The sequence below is a fragment of the Cynoglossus semilaevis genome, chromosome 11 (assembly GCF_000523025.1).
Source record: "Cynoglossus semilaevis isolate Cse_v1.0 chromosome 11, Cse_v1.0, whole genome shotgun sequence".
NCBI lineage: Eukaryota > Metazoa > Chordata > Actinopteri > Pleuronectiformes > Cynoglossidae > Cynoglossus > Cynoglossus semilaevis.
The window spans coordinates 11712974-11723789 of NC_024317.1; the positions used below are offsets into that span (position 1 = coordinate 11712974).

The following is a 10816-nucleotide window of genomic DNA, read 5'->3' on the forward strand; positions in this document are numbered from 1 at the left end:
TACGCAGGGCAAAAAAAAAAAAAATTACTGACTTCCATTTTTCTCGCTTCAACCACATCGATTTGCCCTGAACCCAGATGGCTTAAGTTAATTTACTAAAAAAAAATCTATTTTTGAGAAACAATCAAATATGCTGTAAATAAATATGGAAACAGTAAAGCGAAATGTGCAAGTGAGGCAGATCCTGTACTTTTGCAATAACTTGTCAGCAGCACAGACACCATTTTAAAAAGTCACATCTTAGGTTTATTGATCCACAGTAAATGAAAAACATTTTTATATTGTTGCATATTATTCTTAAAGAAATAACAAAGAAAAACCTGTCCAGCAGAATCACCTCTCTTAAAAATATCATGAATAAAATTTATCTGTTTTTTTTTTTAGTACGTTTTACTTTTTCTAAGGAAACAAAACAGAAACCCACCCATTGAACTTCGGAAAGGAGGAAAGGAAAGTAATCTAAATCATCAGAAAAAGAAAATAAAAATAAAAACTGAGCAGTAACTGATGCAGAGGGATCAAGGATAAAATGGTGTAGTCATCAAAAGGGAATATTCTTTGATTTCAAGTACCACCTCTTAGACAAATGCCTTAGACAAAAACGCCCGCATAACATACAAAGAATATAAAGTCCTCATACATGTCCTGCATGCATGCTTTATAGTAATTCTCAATTCATAGCTCGTTGCCTTGTTAATTATATTAGTCGTGTCCTTTAGGGCTGCAACCATTTATTGATTGGTTTGTATTGATTTAAACTGAGAGACAATCGACAGGGATTTCATAATCAGTGATTTTATAAAATAAAATTCTGATTCTTTAGCTCCAGTGTTGTGAATATGTGCTAGTTTCTTTGCTCTATTTCCAGTAAATATCTTTCTTTCTTTTTTTGGACAAAACAAAAAGCTCTTGATCAAACAACTTATGCATTATATCAAATAAATGGCTAATCGGAAAACTGATCGGAATCATAAAAAACATGAATCGATAATTATTTTGTGTTAGTTGCAGCCCCCAAATACCACAGAGCAACAGTATTCATAGGTGGACGCATCCTGAGGACAGTTGTTGAGTCCACATGCAGAAAAATTCCACACACTCACATTAAATACTCGGGTGAGGACGGGTTGTCACTAGTGGAGCCGGTTTCGTGGAAGCAGTTGGCACCGGACAGTTTCTCGCACTTTAGTTTGTAGGCGTCCCTCTCCCGGACCAGTCTGTTCAGTTCGTGTTTCAGCTGCTCCACTTGGGACACCAGGCTCGTCTTCTCGTGCTCCAGGATATGCTTCTGCTGGACGCGCTTGTAACGGCACGACTGCGCGTAGCCTCGGTTTTTCAGGGTCCGGCGCTTCTGCTTCAGACGCATCACCTCGTCCTTGCTCAGGCCCCTGAGGAGCCGGTTCAGCTCCCGGACTGACATGGACACTAGCTGGTCGTCGGAGAAAGGGAGGTCGCCCATGGACTTCCGGTCGTGGCGGCTTTGCTGCTGCTGCTGTTGCTGCTGAAGATGGTGGTGGTGGTGATGGTGCGCACCGAAGACCTGCGGCTCCCCTGGAGACTCGGGGGACGCGCTACCCTGCTCATCTTTTAGATAAGGATCCTGGCAGTGTGCACCAGGCATGCCCGGTATGTCGGGGTGACCCGGTAAACCTGGGTACTGTTGGACGGACTCGCTCAGGTGACCGTATCCCTCATATTCGGCTTGGAAAGGCGGTAGATGATGGTTGTGGGGCACTGACGGGTGTCCTTGCTGAGCCGTGGCTCCGATGAGGGCCTCCACGGCATCCTCGGGTGTGAGGCCAAACGGTTGCGGGTACATTTGCTGTGGGTAACCCCCGTTGCTGTGTATCCAGAAGTGTTCGCCGCCGGGGTTGTGTCTCTGCTCGTTTGGATGCAGGTTCGGCGAGGAGGGCACAGAATTGCAGGGGGTGCTGCCAGGAGTGGATGAGACAGAGTCTGGCCTCTGGAGCTGGCTGCACGGTCCGATAAAGGAGCGGTCCCCCCCCTGCATCGACTCCTTCTTCACTCCGAACTTCAATAGGTCGAAGTCGGTGACGAAATCCATTGAAGGTTTCTGCAGCCCCAGATGTGAGTGCGCTTCGTCGCTCATGTTCAAATGTTGGGAAAATACTCACTTCAAGGAGCTTCAGACGTTCACATGCAATCAGAGAATGCGCACTCACTGGGTGGAAAAATGTGCAGAAATCCCAAACTTTTAAACCAGGTCAGATGTAAAAACACATGCGTGCGTAAAAGCCTTGACGCGCAGTGACTGTTCGCCGAGCGCTGAGTATAAAGGGCAACGATGCTCTAGCTGCTCGGGTTCAGTGCACTTACTTCATAAAGCTGTATTTGCATGATGTCACGCCTTCCAGACGACACCTCCACGCTGCACTCCAATGAAAACAACGTGGACACAGTCATTTGCATAAAAGCTGCTCTCAGTGGGTTGAGCTGTTCGTGATGGTCATTTGACCAAATCCTATAAATGCGCAGTATAAGCACTGGCCGCAGCACATTCACATGATCTCACCTGTCCTTCACTTTACAAGTAGCCAACACCCACGCGCCCGGTCCTGTTCTAGGTCCATAATCCCGTCTAAATGTCACTTTTCACACAATTTATATAAAAACATGGATAAATTCATATTATAGTTCAAATCTGACCTTTACTTATTTTCTGAATTATAAATCGTGACCACAACATGTTTTGACAAAACAAAAAGGAGGCTGTAGAACATTTCCGGTTACACTAAGAGGCGATCCAAACTTAGTACTACTCTGGTAAATACTGACATCTAGTGACCGACAGCCTATACTAACGTCTGAGGTACAAACGTTTTTTACTCATGATATCAGCAATTTTTAGTGTCCAGTTAGCAGATTAAATATATAGAAACGTTACAAAATAACTGCCGAGGAACGACAGTGGTAATGTTTCCATAGTGTAAATATATGTAGATTTTGTTCGTGATATATGATGCTAGTGCTGTGGTTTTGTTTTTTTATTTTTATTCTTTTTACCTCCTACTTTTTAAAACTGTCTTATTTATTCTTGTCTCATGCATTTTCATTCTCATGATAAATAAACAACTTTTTTGTTTTGTTTTTTGTTGTCAACAACTTTTTTTGTTTTGTTTTTTGTTGTCATGGCAACAACAGCTTTTCTGGGCCTTTTATTTTTTATTGAGAAATAACTTGTGAGACTATACACATATGCCTGCCTCCACTGACATGATCCAAACACAGTCTTTATTTATATAAATAGCTCAACTTTGCATGTCATAATTTCTAGAATTGTAAAGAACATCTGTTTATCTCCACCAGACTGAATCAAGCAGCAGAAAATAGCAGAAGGTTTAGTTGTAAAACCAAATCACAGCATAAGTCACCCAGTTTAACCTCCACATCACGGTTGTAGGCTCACCCCGAAACTCCGCTTCAGTACTTCTTCTTTTTTTCCCCTTTACCAGTAACTGTAAACACTTCCCACCCAAGTGACCAATACTTCCAAAGTAAAGAGAAGTTGTATGACGGTCAGATGGCAGGGTTCAGCTGCGCACTATACAATGTGCGTCAATATCACAGCACAGATCTGTCCGCTCCATTTCTCCATTTTATTTCTTTCTTAATCTTACTTTATTTAAAAAAAAATCCCTAGCTAGCTCAGTGAACTGGTGCTATTAATGAGGCCACGTTGTAACTACCGAGCTTCTGTGAGCAGCGTAAGGTGAAACTGGTTGAGTGGGAAAACAAATACGTTTACGGAGGAGCGGTGTTGACACTGTTTCTATTCACTCAAATAACCAATATAATGATCTTTTTGACCATTTTAATTTTGCATGGTTTTGTCTCCCTCTTCTGGCTGCTCTTTTAAAGACACAGCAGTCCACCTGCCTTTCTCTCAACCTTCACCAAGCCTGTAAGTTTCACAAATCTTCCAGTGTGATATGTCCTCCATGGTCTGTCCTTCCTGACGGCTGAATGTGTAACGTCCTGTGATCTAATATCATCCCAGCAGATGACTAAACCAACCACTGATCTGATCATTATAGCTAATCTTTTATTGTTCTGCACACTCTTCTTCAGCTTCAGCTCTGGTGAGCATGTTAAATGACCACATATGAATTCTTTGTTTATAAAGATAGAGAGACCTTTGCAGTCGATTGGTGACTTCATGACATACAATTTTTAACCCCTTTAATCGCAAACTCTCAACCCTGGACATTTGGAGGACTGAGTCAGAAAATTACTCAGGAAAATAAAGTGTGACAAATTACTGAGCCGATTACAGCACTGTGATCCTGAGTTCTGACATTTGTACAGCCTACAGCAGATGACCCCAACACACAGGGCTGGGGACCAGTACTGGGCAGTTTGGTAAAATATACTTACACTTGCACACTAACACTAAACACAATCACTTGCGTCCATTCCTATCTTTAGCGCTTGACTTGGTTCCAGTTTCTTAAAGCACAGATAAGCCTTCAAATGAACTTTTGCAAAAATGAGTAAAAGATAAATGTCACTGCAGAGCTTCTTTAATAAGACAGAATGACCTAATGATGAGTCAGCAGAAGGCTCCACAACTGCCACCAAAAAGCTGCATTTAAAAGAAAATACCCAGAGTCCTAAAAAGTGTACAATAGAAAACAACAATTATATTTAAACCATACTGTGTACAATAATTCAATTAAATATGATGTGCTGTTATGGCCCTAGTACTCGTGTGTTGGGGTATGTGTTTTGTGTATATGTGTGGCTCTGGTCTCTCTCTCTCTCTCTCTCTCTCTCTCTCTCTCTCCCCCCAGCTCCAGCTGAATGCAGGTAAGGGGCAAACATGGTTGTTCCTTCCGTTGGCTTTTATAAACTCACCAAGACTGTAGTCTGAAATCTGTCTTCACCCCCGGAAATGTAACTCTGCTGTCCTTCCTTCATCCACAGGACATACCATGGAGGTAACATGCACTTTATTGTCCTCTGTTATGTGTGTGTGACCTTCCTTCACTCACACATACACACACCCTGCCACTGTCCGTGGAAGGTTTGTCTTGCGTAAAACCGGTCTGTTGTGCAAAAAACGGAACCACTGCCACTACTGATGACGAATCCCTGCTGTCCTGATCAGCCAGGTCTGTCAACACACTGGTGGCAGAAGTGTACTTGGTCCAAAAGGGTTAACTGGTGTTGCCCTGGGGTCATCCTCTCAGCCTGTGCTTATACTCCAAACACAGCAATGGCCTTAGGGCTTTTATGGGCCGGCCACCACTGCTCACGGCCCATAAACCTGTTCAGATTGCATGATAATCTGGTCTAATATTTGCATGTTATTGCGCAAAGGCAGATTTTTCATTAAGTTGCAACATGTGTTCACAGTTTACAGACAGACAAGTGAGTTTTTCTCTTTGGTAAAAAAACAACAACTCTACTCTACTTATACTTTTGTCTATAGTTCGAGGTTTAATTTAGCTAATGCTTGAATCTTGTTTTAGAAGGCACAGAATAAGCCACTTAATTTATTGGTTCTCCAAAAAAGACAGTAAGCAGGGCCAGAGCACATTCTATTCAAGTCAGGATTTGATGTGACCATGACTGAGGCATTGACTGACTATCACAGAATGCAACCCTGAACCTGAGTGGATTAGAAGGAGCTCATCACTCAGTGAGTCCACATTATTGTAACGGAATCTGAAAAATGAACAGCACTGGACGAACTAAAAGCACATTAAGTGTTTATTGTGACTTCTAGTGCATTGGCACTAAAACTGGTATAAATCCGCACTGTACTTCCTGTTTACTAGACACACATACCTACCAGATAGGGTTTGCCAAAACAAACAAGGTCACTGATGAGCAATGGTAAAGTGGACAAAGTAATGAAACAAATAATAAAATGGGGTTAGGGTTAGGAAAAAGATTAATAAGAGTTAAAAATAAATATCAGTTAAAAATAACGTCAGTGGTATCAAACGTCTTAATGTTGCACCCTTCAACTTTGTTGCTCTTTCTTTATGTGTACACAACATTAATCCCTCATGGTAGCAGGGCTCCATGTGTTTCAGAGCCTATTTTGTAAACATGAAGGGACATATGGAGACGTGCTTCCTGCTTGCTGTCTTATCCAGTGGAAGCGAACATGGAACGAACAGGCAGTGTAAGAAGAAAAGCCTTGGTGAGGCAGCACAAGGCTGAAATCATGATCGCTGGAGAACAACTCAGGTAAAAAGAAGGGGAATTTAGGGGAACAGTTATTTAGAACAGACACTGAATGTCAGCCGTATGTTACAGGTATATATGACTGATACGTTCTTAAGTCTGGCTGATGACAACTAACTTACGTTCAAGGTTGAGACTTCATGACAGCAAACTAATAAAGGAGCGGCGTTACCACCTGCGCACATATCCTAACTGCTTTGTCGCACAGGAGCTCATTGACTGGCTTTTGAGCCATAAGGAGGCTCCAGACCGGGCAACAGCGGTCTGTCTCATGCAACATCTAATGGACCATGACATTTTCCATCACGGTAAGAAGGAGGCAGTCAAACAAGTTTCTGCTGTGAACAACTTCAACCCTAAAGCTTTGTAAAAGTGATTTAAAAACTGTCTTCTACCTTTTTTCAGTCTGTGATAAGAGGTCAGTTTTCAAAGATGCCAAACTGCTCTACCGCTTCAGGAAGGATGATGGAACATTTCCATTCAACATTGAGGTGAAAATCTTCATGCGGGGACAACGACTATATGAACAGTACGAGCTCTTTTATAATTGCTACATGCTGCTGGTTTAAACCTTAGACTAAGTCAGGAATGAACGTGGACTTACAATACAATTACTGTGCTCTGACACAGACCTACTTTTAGTAAGTATTCCACAGAAATACAAAGGTCAGTTTCACACTTGGTCATGTCTATATACTGTAAGGCCACATATAAGACTAAGTGTTTCTTTGTAGTGTTTATGTGAACTTTTTTTCAGCCAAGATTCAGATTTTACATTATAAAAATCCTATGGCACATCACAAAAAATAGCCCAAAATGTATATGCAAATAAATATGATTTTATGAAATAATGATGTCATTTAGTTTTAACTTACTCACAAATGTACTTACTGAGCATTAAATCCTGGCCAGTTTAATTAAACACAACCTCAATGTAGTCGCAGGAATTGAAGAAAGAAACACACAGCGATCTTCTTCAACAGCTCTGAGTCTCTCTCTCCCTGTTTTACATTTTATATCCATCTGCTGCCACAGCAACATCATTGTCCTTTGGAGAGCAAACGTTTTTTGTATTTGTATGTTCTTGTAAGTCTCATAGTGGACAAGGACTCTATTTTGCAAGTCAGAGAGGAACATGGCGTTTCTTATCAGCGCGCCTTCCCTGGCTGCCAGATGATAGACTGGCTTATTCAAAATGGAGAAGCAGAGAGTCGACGTCGGGGGCTGGACTTGTGCCGTGCCTTACTAGAGCATGGTATTATTCAGCACGGTAAGGAGAGGAGCAACCAAGGGATGCACAATTCCGATATTTTTCATCCATTACCAATAACTTGTTATAATATATTTTTCAATAATATTTCTGAATCTTATACTGCCTTACTTTGTATTGTTAATATAAACTCTGAATGTATATACATTCTTTGATTTGAAAAATATGAGGTCCATTGAGACAAATGTGTTTTGTGAATTCAGACTTGACAAAGAATTAAATTAAATTAACTTGACTGGATATCATTATCTCATCTAAATGGTTCCAAATGTACATTTTTTTCTCCATGGCTTAATGCAGACAAACACACATTAATGACTGTATAAGTGTATAACAAGATGTGAAGTAGGTTTTATGAACATCTTTCCAATATTACTGAGACCAGTGATTATATTAACAAAATGCTGAATTTAAATACAAAGAGATAGATTTTTACTTCATGAAATCATAAATTAAAAATGATCCTGGAAACTAACCATTATTTGTGTTTCTTTGTCTTTCTGTGTCTCATCAGTGGCAAATAAGCATGATTTCTTTGACAGCGGACTTCTGTACCAGTTCTGCATCAATTTTCGACGCAGGCGCCGTCTGTCTGAACTGTTAAATGAAAGCGACCAAGACAATGAGGACAGTTTGACAACACCGACACCAGAAGACAACCACTGTGACAGTCCCTTTGTTGAGAACAAGAGCACATCAAACGGAGGCATTACTGCTTTCCACTCAGGTAAAAAAATGAATATAAAATATATATATTATACAATTTAAAAAATTATATGTATACGGTATATATAAATTAGATATCAACTATATTTGCAATTATAAACGTATTTTACCTTGTGGCTACAAATACGTCAATTGTTTTCCTAAATATTTTCACTCTAGTGGCCCCTGGTAAAGACCTGAAACAAGTATCAAATGTACGTCGCGGTAGCCTGAATGCCCTTCAACTTCACTCGACTGTCTTTTCACCTCTCTCCTCCGCCGTAGTGGTGAGATACAATCCTAAATCAGGTGCAGAACAAATTCTTTGCGCAACATACCATATAGTACTTAATATTTATTTACTCATTTGAAAAGTATGTAATCTTGTCTTTTGTGATTTTAAAGTTCTTCGGAAAAATGTTACATGTGAAGAATTACAGACTCCGGGTGCACCATTCATCAGGAAAGTGTTAACGGTGAGTAACTGACTTTGTGCAGTTGCATTGCATTATTTCAGTACCAGTACCATCATAAGTTGCTTAATTAATTATGAAATAAAAACTCTCTTGGTAAGCCTTTGCCAACAAGTTTTTGTAAAAGGATTGAAAACAGTGAACCAGGAGAGCAGTCGTACACCAGGACCTAGTTAAATTACCATGACAACTTGGTAAAAAAAACACTCATACAAAAGGTACTAATGTGCTAACACAAACCTCTCAAGAGCTTAGACAGGTTAATTTCTAGCGCTGAGCTGTGTTAGTTAATCAGTTTTTTCAACCTTCAATAAATCTCTTTTTTTTTTCTATTTGCAACAGATCTTTTTTGAATACTGAAAAAAACCAAAGGCCTCTTACTGACCATGTTCAGCTCTTTTTGTGGTTTAGGTTTGTTGATCATGAAACTGGCTTGACATAGATTTCGGAGAACACTACAACATGATAGCTAGTTATGGTTATTAAACTTGGACTGCCCTGTTGCAGGCTGTGGTTGCTAGTTGTGGAATTCAATGTATTTAAGTTTACATCAAATACGCCTACGTCTTTTCCATGACATCACTTCCTATTTTTCAGGTAGTAGGAGATGATCTGGGCTGGGGCTTTGTCGTCAGAGGACGTTCTCCCTGTTATGTCCAAGCTGTTGACCCGGGAAGCCCGTCAGCTGCTGCAGGAGTGAGAGTGAGTGGCATATTACACACATTTTATTACAGCACATTTTGATGTCCTCAATGAAAAAACATAGTCCTTCTTCCTAATATAATCGTGTTTAGGTGCGGCAGTTTGTGTGTCAGGTGAATGGACGGTGTGTTCTGTACATGGATTATAGGACCCTTACCACACTGGTGATGACTGGACCTCGCACCATTGTCCTGGAAGTCATGGACCCACTGGAATGAAAACTGCACTGTTTTTTATCTGCTTTTCACAGACTTTTGTTACACTGCTCTTGTCCTCATGAGCACTCAAAATTCCCATTTTTCATTTATTATGTCTTTGCTATACTTTGTGATCCGAGACATGTCTCCACAGAAAGGCTTTCAAGTTTTCATGTTAGATACCACAGCCTCTGCACGCTGTCATCAAGCTCCTACAACCCGAGGTCAGGTAAGAACGGAGCTGTGTAACAGCCGTGAACGCAACACTAATTTGAACATAGTTGTACTCATTATCAATTTTTTAATCGAAGCAATACATCAAATGTGCTGGTAGGTTTGGATGTAGATGTCTCTGGCTTTGTCGGTAAGAAGATCTCCAGTTATCAACTTTTCTAGGGAGAGGGTCATTGGACTGCTTGGGTTACTTACATCTCAGAACACATTCATACCCTACACTCTGCCAAATTATGTTTGATCATTTGAAAACAAAAAGTAATAACGAAACCAATTTGCCTCCCTGTTTTGTTTCAAAACTATTAAAAAAAGTATTCTCGAGTGAACGTAACCAGACAACTTTCAAGTAATTCAAAAACATACCTGAAGTCCCAATTCCATTCAAAAGTTCACCTGCAAAATGTTCTCCAACATATGGAAATACTTGTTTTTCTGTGCATTTAGCAAAAAAAAGTTGTGTATAAAATGTGTTATTCTGTAGTAACCTACACTGCTGCAATGACAGACCTCTCAACACCATAGGATTAATCCTACAGAAAGTCAACAGAAAAACACAAGCAGAGTATTCATTTAAAAGTATAATTCACATATTTATAGTCCTGTCATTACATTAGCATGAGAACTGTGTTTTTAATAAATTGTTGAAAAAAGTTCCTCATGCACTGGTTAATGAATAATGACCACTGAGTAACTATCATTAATCTGTGTATGACAATTTGTTTCTTAACCATAGCTCACATATTCTCTAACATGAGTGCAATATTTTGCCCATATCTATATCTTTAAGCTTTTACCCAGAACATATTCCTTAAGAGGTTCAACAAAGGCTAATAGTTGTCTGTTATCCAACAAATCTATACAATGTCAGCGTAACATTATATAATTTGGTGGTCTGTTTCCATCAGAGATCAAATACATGAGCAGTGCAAATTTAAGAAAGGGTTTTATCCCGATTGCTTTGTTTGATCTGATTAAAATTAGTTTTCTTAATTTTAATGTGTACTGCAGCCCCTCAGCAA

The 10816-nt window shown here is 40.0% G+C and overlaps 2 protein-coding genes across 3 annotated transcripts; one reads left to right on the forward strand and one right to left on the reverse strand.

Annotated features, from left to right (window-relative positions):
* Window positions 1–223: 223 nt before the first annotated feature.
* On the reverse strand, window positions 224–2377 carry mafbb (v-maf avian musculoaponeurotic fibrosarcoma oncogene homolog Bb). The gene has a single exon (XM_008320515.3). It carries the CDS (start codon window positions 2108–2110, stop codon window positions 1100–1102), a length of 1011 nt encoding a protein of 336 aa, XP_008318737.1. The 5' UTR covers window positions 2111–2377; the 3' UTR covers window positions 224–1099.
* A 747-nt stretch (window positions 2378–3124) lies between these two features.
* LOC103386314 (DEP domain-containing mTOR-interacting protein) lies at window positions 3125–10708 on the forward strand. 2 transcript variants are annotated; one of them, XM_008320514.3, is made up of 9 exons: window positions 3125–6219; window positions 6346–6524; window positions 6622–6745; window positions 7308–7486; window positions 8001–8213; window positions 8372–8500; window positions 8597–8667; window positions 9262–9366; window positions 9459–10708. In XM_008320514.3, exons 1-9 carry the CDS (start codon window positions 6137–6139, stop codon window positions 9582–9584), a joined length of 1209 nt encoding a protein of 402 aa, XP_008318736.1. In that variant the 5' UTR covers window positions 3125–6136; the 3' UTR covers window positions 9585–10708. The 2 variants fall into 2 exon arrangements, with proteins under 2 accessions (XP_008318736.1, XP_024915586.1); XM_025059818.1 differs by having other exon boundaries at window positions 6425–6524.
* The last annotated feature ends 108 nt before the right edge of the window (window positions 10709–10816 follow it).